A 9598-nucleotide genomic window follows, 5' to 3' on the forward strand; every position below is an offset into this window, starting at 1 on the left:
ATGCATTTAATACACATACAACAGTTCAGATGCATTCAATACACATACAACAGTACAGATGTATTCAATACACATACAACAGTTCAGATATAGTCAACACACATACAACAGTTCAGATGCATTCAATACACATACAACAGTTCAGATGCATTCAATACACATAAAACAATATAGATGCATTGAATACACATACAACAGTTCCGGTGCATTCAATACATATACACCAGTTCAGATGCATTCAATATACATACAACAGCTCAGATGCATTCAATACACATACAACAGTTCAGATGCATTCAATATACATACAACAGCTCAGATGCATTCAATACACATACAACAGTTCAGATGTAGTCAACACACATACAACAGTTCAGATGCGTTCAATACACATACACCAGTTCAGATGCATTCAATACACATACAACAGTACAGATGTATTCAATACACATAAACAGTACAGATGTATTCAATACACATTCAGCAGTTCAGATGCATTCAATATACATACAACAGCTCAGATGCATTCAATACACATACAAGAGTTCAGATGTAGTCAACACACATACAACAGTTCAGACGCATTCAATAGACATACAACAGTTCAGATGTATTTAAATCAAAATACCAAGCAGTAAAATACCATTGGTAGGATTCGTTAGCCAGGAATTAATGGGATCATCTAGTGAATTATGAACAGTTTGCGGGGTTGTTTTTAAAGTACAAATCTTCGGTCAGACCTATGAGATAAATATTTAATGAAAATTTGTTGATTTTTGTCTAAGGCATTTCAAATTGTAAATTGTTCATGTTGGCTTCGTTTTATGCAATGTTTATAACCATTGCAACCACATAAAATCGGTGAAATCAACAGATTAAACATCAATATAAAAGATGAAGATGGAAACAGTAGATTTTGTTTTATTGTAGTGTATGTTTTCCATCTTGCAAAATGTAGTAAACAATGTACAGAATGATCGGAGAAATATCGCGTAGAGGAAGGTCACCACGAGTTCTTTGATTGCACTGTGAGACACAGTTAGATGGAAAACGTGGAGTACTATGTAAGACATGCACAACAACAGCCATCGTGATACCAATGTTGAATTATCAGTAGGGAAACATTTTGTCCAAAAAAGGGTTGATACTCAAATGTCTACGATTTACAATTTGAAAACAATCAAGATAGGTGTGCGCGCGCTGGTGTGGTGGCCAACCTATCAATAAATTCTCAGGGCTACACAATACAGGTTGATGAGAACCGAATTTATTTTAAATGCACGTGAACTGTTCACACAGGGATTCAGAACCTTTATATACAAGTCCTTTAGTAAAAAGGACAAGCGATTTGAATGACATGTACAATAGATTCAATTTATAATCAACACGAGAAAGATGTCTCGGAGAGAGATAAGGAGAATAAATAAAAATCTCTGGAAAACAATTGCTATTTGCAATCTTATTTTGGAAAATGTTATAGATATCTGAATAAATAAATACAACAACATGATTCCTAAATGATAGAGGTAGAGAGTTGACGTCTCAAAACTTTAGTGACACGACAACAATATAAGCTAACACTTATATATTTTATGAGATGCAAAACAAATTGACTTAAAAGAAATAATCAAAACGATAGATGACGTCAGAAACAAAATTAATGTGAATGAATGTATGGTTTTACACAGAGAACGACATATGGTTCATCTATTACAGATTTATGCCATATGATCAAAACGATGAAGGATAAAGTATTCATCGAAGTTTACAACAAAAAAAAACCACTGAGATTGAACGGTCTACCTGTATATCAGACACAAACGAGCGTCCTGAGAGAGGACTTTAAAATAAATATTTAAAAGGGGGCGTTCATAAAGTAGACAAAAGGATGAAACGAATGAGATATACAAATAAATGACTTAAATGACTTGAACAAATCTTTACAACAATACAGATGCATTCAATATACATACAACAGTTCAGATACATTCAATACACATACAACAGTTCAGATGCATTCAATATACATACAACAGCTCAGATGCATTCAATACACATACAACAGTTCAGATGTAGTCAACACACATACAACAGTTCAGATGCATTCAATATACATACAACAGTACAGATGTATTCAATACACATTCAACAGTTCAGATGCATTCAATACACATACAACAGTTCAGATGCATTCAACATACATACAACAGTTCAGATGCATTCAGTACACATACAATAGTTCAGATGCATTCAATACACATACAATAGTTCAGATGCATTCAATATACATACAACAGTACAGATGTATTCAATACACATTCAACAGTTCAGATGCATTCAATATACATACAACAGTTCAGATGTAGTCAACACACATACAACAGTTCCGATGCATTCAATACACATACACCAGTTCAGATGCATTCAATATACATACAACAGCTCAGATGCATTCAATACACACACAACAGTTCAGATGTAGTCAACACACATACAACAGTTCAGATGCGTTCAATACACATACAACAGTTCAGATGCATTCAATACACATACAACAGTTCAAATGCATTCAATACACATACAACAGTTCAGATGCATTCAATACACAAACATAAGTTCAGATGCATTTAATACACATACAACAGTTCAGATGCATTCAATACACATACAACAGTACAGATGTATTCAATACACATACAACAGTTCAGATATAGTCAACACACATACAACAGTTCAGATGCATTCAATACACATACAACAGTTCAGATGCATTCAATACACATAAAACAATACAGATGCATTCAATACACATACAACAGTTCCGGTGCATTCAATACATATACACCAGTTAAGATGCATTCAATATACATACAACAGCTCAGATGCATTCAATACACATACAACAGTTCAGATGCATTCAATATACATACAACAGCTCAGATGCATTCAAAACACATACAACAGTTCAGATGTAGTCAACACACATACAACAGTTCAGATGCGTTCAATACACATACAACAGTTCAGATGCATTCAATACACATACAACAGTACAGATGTATTCAATACACATAAACAGTACAGATGTATTCAATACACATTCAGCAGTTCAGATGCATTCAATATACATACAACAGCTCAGATGCATTCAATACACATACAACAGTTCAGATGTAGTCAACACACATACAACAGTTCAGACGCATTCAATATACATACAACAGTTCAGATGTATTCAATACACATACAACAGTTCAGATGCATTCAATACACATACAATAGTTCAGATGCATTCAAGACACATACAATAGTTCAGATGCATTCAATATGCATACAACAGCTCAGATGCATTCAATACACATACAACAGTTCAGATGCATTCAATACACATACAATAGTTCAGATGCATTCAATACACAGACAACAGTTCAGATGCATTCAATATACATACAACAGCTCAGATGCATTCAATACACATACACCAGTTCAGATGCATTCAAAACACATACAACAGTTCAGATGTAGTCAACACACATACAACAGTTGTATGTGTGTTGACTACATCTGAACTGTTGTATGTGCATTGAATACATCTGTACTGTTGTATGTGTATTGAATGCATCTGAACTGTTGTATGTGTGTTGACTACATCTGAACTGTTGTATGTGTATTGAATGCATCTGAGCTGTTGTATGTATATTGAATGCATCTGAACTGTTGTCTGTGTATTGAATGCATCATTCAATATACATACAACAGTACAGATGTATTCAATACACATTCAACAGTTCAGATGCATTCAATATACATACAACAGTTCAGATGTAGTCAACACACATACAACAGTTCCGATGCATTCAATACACATACACCAGTTCAGATGCATTCAATATACATACAACAGCTCAGATGCATTCAATACACACACAACAGTTCAGATGTAGTCAACACACATACAACAGTTCAGATGCGTTCAATACACATACAACAGTTCAGATGCATTCAATACACATACAACAGTTCAAATGCATTCAATACACATAGAATAGTTCAGATGCATTCAATACACATACATAAATTCAGATGCATTTAATACACATACAACAGTTCAGATGCATTCAATACACATACAACAGTACAGATGTATTCAATACACATACAACAGTTCAGATATAGTCAACACACATACAACAGTTCAGATGCATTCAATACACATAAAACAATACAGATGCATTCAATACACATACAACAGTTCCGGTGCATTCAATACATATACACCAGTTCAGATGCATTCAATATACATACAACAGCTCAGATGCATTCAATACACATACAACAGTTCAGATGTAGTCAACACACATACAACAGTTCCGATGCATTCAATACACATACACCAGTTCAGATGCATTCAATATACATACAACAGCTCAGATGCATTCAAAACACATACAACAGTTCAGATGTAGTCAACACACATACAACAGTTCAGATGCGTTCAATACACATACAACAGTTCAGATGCATTCAATACACATACAACAGTACAGATGTATTCAATACACATAAACAGTACAGATGTATTCAATACACATTCAGCAGTTCAGATGCATTCTATATACATACAACAGCTCAGATGCATTCAATACACATACAACAGTTCAGATGTAGTCAACACGCATACAACAGTTCAGACGCATTCAATATACATACAACAGTTCAGATGTATTCAATACACATACAACAGTTCAGATGCATTCAATACACATACAATAGTTCAGATGCGTTCAAGACACATACAATAGTTCAGATGCATTCAATACACATACAACAGTTCAGATGTAGTCAACACACATACAACAGTTCAGATGCATTCAATACACATACAACAGTACAGATGTATTCAATGCACATACAACAGTTCAGATGTATTCAATACACACACAACAGTTCCGATGCATTCAATACACATACACCAGTTCAGATGCATTCAAAACACATACAACAGTTCAGATGTAGTCAACACACATACAACAGTTCAGATGCGTTCAATACACATACAACAGCTCAGATGCATTCAATACACATACAACAGTACAGATGTATTCAATACACATAAACAGTACAGATGTATTCAATACACATTCAGCAGTTCAGATGCATTCAATATACATACAACAGCTCAGATGCATTCAATACACATACAACAGTTCAGATGTAGTCAACACACATACAACAGTTCAGATGCATTCAATACACATACAACAGTACAGATGCATTCAACACACATACAACAGTTCAGATGCATTCAATATAGATACAACAGTTCAGATGCATTCAATACACATACAACAGTTCAGATACATTCAATATACATACAACAGCTCAGATGCATTCAATACACATACAACAGTTCAGATGTAGTCAACACACATACAACAGTTCAGATGCACTCAATACACATACAACAGTACAGATGCATTCAACACACATACAACAGTTCAGATGCATTCAATATACATACAACAGTACAGATGTATTCAATACACATACAACAGTTCAGATGCATTCAATACACATACAATAGTTCAGATGCGTTCAAGACACATACAATAGTTCAGATGCATTCAATACACATACAACAGTTCAGATGTAGTCAACACACATACAACAGTTCAGATGCATTCAATACACATACAACAGTACAGATGTATTCAATGCACATACAACAGTTCAGATGTATTCAATACACACACAACAGTTCCGATGCATTCAATACACATACACCAGTTCAGATGCATTCAAAACACATACAACAGTTCAGATGTAGTCAACACACATACAACAGTTCAGATGCGTTCAATACACATACAACAGTTCAGATGCATTCAATACACATACAACAGTACAGATGTATTCAATACACATAAACAGTACAGATGTATTCAATACACATTCAGCAGTTCAGATGCATTCAATATACATACAACAGCTCAGATGCATTCAATACACATACAACAGTTCAGATGTAGTCAACACACATACAACAGTTCAGATGCATTCAATACACATACAACAGTACAGATGCATTCAACACACATACAACAGTTCAGATGCATTCAATATAGATACAACAGTTCAGATGCATTCAATACACATACAACAGTTCAGATACATTCAATATTCATACAACAGCTCAGATGCATTCAATACACATACAACAGTTCAGATGTAGTCAACACACATACAACAGTTCAGATGCACTCAATACACATACAACAGTACAGATGCATTCAACACACATACAACAGTTCAGATGCATTCAATATACATACAACAGTACAGATGTATTCAATACACATACAACAGTTCAGATGCATTCAATACACATACAACAGTTCAGATGCATTCAATATACATACAACAGCTCAGATGCATTCAATACACATACAACAGTTCAGATGTAGTCAACACATATACAACAGTTCAGATGCATTCAATGCACATACAACAGTACAGATGTATTCAATACACATACAACAGTTCAGATGTATTCAATACACATACAACAGTTCCGATGCATTCAATACACATACACCAGTTCAGATGCATTCAATATACATACAACAGCTCAGATGCATTCAATACACATACAACAGTTCAGATGTAGTCAACACACATACAACAGTTCAGATGCATTCAATACACATACAACAGTACAGATGTATTCAATACACATACAACAGTTCAGATGCATTCAATACACATACAACAGTTCCGATGCATGCAATAAACATGCAACAGTTCAGATGCATTCAATACACATAGAACAGTTCCAATGCATGCAATAAACATACAACAGTTCAGATGCATGCAATAAACATGCAACAGTTCGAATGCATGCAATAAACATACAACAGTTCAGATGCATTCAATACACATAGAACAGTTCCGATGCATGCAATAAACATGCAACAGTTCAGAAGCATTCACTGCACATACAAATACCTATAAGTATTAGTAATTATGGAGTTAAAACGGAAAAAAATGAAAACACAGAGACATTCAAAACTAAATTGAAACTTCTGAGTTAATTACACACCTAGTGGGGACAAAGATTATCACAATGATATTGAGTTAATTACACACCTAGTGGGGACAAACAATCCATAATGTAATGCTTGTATCACCTGGACGTGCCCACATTGTAAGTTAAGTTATAAAAGTTTTGTTTAATATTGTCTAACGGCCCGTAAAATGCACAAGTGACCCAGAAAACATAACTGATGTGGAAGTAATACATTGATTTCTGAAGATCTTACAATTTCACATAAATAGGTGTTCCATACCTCGCTTTTTGTATACTACTCAATACATATGATTGACGTAAGTCAGGAAATTCTGATGTCTAATAATGGTGTACATTCACTAGAGTATAATTTAAATTTCTACTTCGTGCAAAGTTTATGGAAATGCGGCTCTAAATCTTAAGAAAGACAATACATCATCATATAATTGTGAATAAGAGTAAGAGTGATTTTAATGACACGAATTATGGTTTCTCAATTAATTTACCTGTACATACTTACGTTGCATTTTTCTTGTCAAGTAATTGGTCATTCACGTTCCAGAGAGAGAGAGAGAGAGAGAGAGAGAGAGAGAGAGAGAGAATTTATCCATTGACTAACTCGTTTACAGGGTCAATCATCCGCTATTGTCATAAGCATTTTTAATTTGTGAAGTCGTGACTTGAAATTTTACAACAAATTTACTGCCGACCCCAATTATGTGCAGCATGCATTTATTCTAAACAAAGTTCTACATAACCTATACGTGTTACGTATACTGTAATACAGGGTCTGACAAGGTTAACTAAGAATGTTGTTTTCCTAATCCCACCAATATTTAATGATTTTTTTTTTGTTTGCTTTATTATCTCAAAACAGCGTATATGAACTTCTTTATCAAATAATTCAGCTGTTTAAGGGCTTCATAGCTCAGAAATAAACAAATGATATAACGAAAAGTCAAGACGGTAAGACTCTCGACATAGCCGATCACAATGATCATTTTGGTGTCCGTGTGCGTGTCCGTCGGTCTGTACCTACGTTTGTTCAAAAAACAGATTAAAGTCAATATTGAATCATCACTGAACATTAATCTCAATCTTAAGTTTTTCTTTACTCTTTAAAAAATTTGAGAGCTCGACAAATAACCGATCTCTTGCTGAAATATTTCAAGACTGAAGGACAGTAACATGGAATACAATTTATCCTAACAACCATTTTATTTGGACGGAAACAGCTCGCAACGGATACAATTGCTTAGTACCTTTTGTCATCTTTATACTTATGTTTTGAATAAGTGGACACCTGTTTATCATGGGCAAAATAGGTTTTTGACTATAAATGTGTGTTTGCGTGTGTTTAATAGGATACTATAGAAAAATAAATATGTATTGATTAATATTCAGACTCCTTAATAAGTGAAAGTTTTTTCACGAATAAAATAGGTTTTTGAATATAATGTGTTTGTGTGTTTCATAGTATAATACCGAGCAATTATAAAACATTAAGATTCAAACTCCTTAATAAGTGGACACCTGTTTATCACAGACAAAATAGGTTTTTGTATATAAATGTGTGTTTGTATGTGTTTCATAGTATAATACCGAGCAATTATAAAATTATTAAGATTCAAACTCCTTAAAAAGTGGACACCTGTTTATCACGGACAAAATAAATTTTTGTTGTTGTTGTGGGGTTTAACGCCATTTTTCAGCACGATAGGCTATACATGGCGGCCAGTATTAATGGTGGAGGAAGAACCCGGAAAACCCCGGAAAGAACCACCGACCCACGAGAAGCTACTGGCAAGCTTTCTCACATGCCCACATTGGCTGAATCTTAGACTCGAACCGCCGCAGACAGAGGTGAAAGTTTTTGTATATAAATGTGTGTTTGTGTGTGTTTCATATTATAATACCGAGCAATTATAAAATTACTGATTAAGACTTAAACTCCTTTTGCAAGCCATATTATTTCTTGTGCAATTACCTCCTTTTACTGGATGCATTGTTGCACAGTATGTAAGTCTCCTATATTCTTAGCGCAAGCTAATCCCCATCTCGCGCATACTAGAAGTATGCAAGCTACTCATTCCTCGTTAAGTTTTCACGATAAGCAACTAAGTACTTAGGCATTTCTGAGATGACAAAGCAAGATATACTTACTGATTTCATTTGTAGACTTCTCCATGATGGCTATGATCCCTTTAAACTGCAGCGCTGATGTTCACCCGACTGGGACAGCTACTGACCGCACAGGTCACATGCTCAACCTGCATGTACATTAGCTGTAATCAAATACGACTTTGCTTGGAAAGCAACCAACCTTTTCCTTCCATTTCGGTATTTTTCCAGCCCTTATTGCAATTTGATCAAGCATTCGGTTTTAGATGTATGTATGTTATGTATATTTGTATGTGTGTGTGTGTGTGTGTGTGTGTGTGGCTTTAACAATTTTTCAGTCATGCCGCTACGATGTTTGCAGTGTGACAGTTTATAGTGATGTCTGGCACAATGGCTTCATGCCGCAGACAT

The 9598-nt window shown here is 34.6% G+C and overlaps 1 protein-coding gene across 1 annotated transcript in view; it reads right to left on the minus strand.

Moving 5' to 3' along the window:
- The window catches only part of LOC149795122 (sialin-like), a 33864-nt gene extending 24536 nt beyond the window's left edge, over positions 1 to 9328 (minus strand). The window contains exon 1 of the mRNA XM_089964040.1: positions 9230 to 9328. Coding sequence (XP_089820166.1) covers positions 9230 to 9254 — 25 coding nt within the window. The 5' untranslated portion in view covers positions 9255 to 9328. The remainder of the gene's footprint in view (positions 1 to 9229) is intronic.
- Between the last annotated feature and the right edge of the window lie 270 nt (positions 9329 to 9598).

The sequence above is a fragment of the Sinohyriopsis cumingii genome, chromosome 7 (assembly GCF_028554795.1).
Source record: "Sinohyriopsis cumingii isolate HCF-2022 chromosome 7, ASM2855479v2, whole genome shotgun sequence".
Classification (NCBI taxonomy): domain Eukaryota; kingdom Metazoa; phylum Mollusca; class Bivalvia; order Unionida; family Unionidae; genus Sinohyriopsis; species Sinohyriopsis cumingii.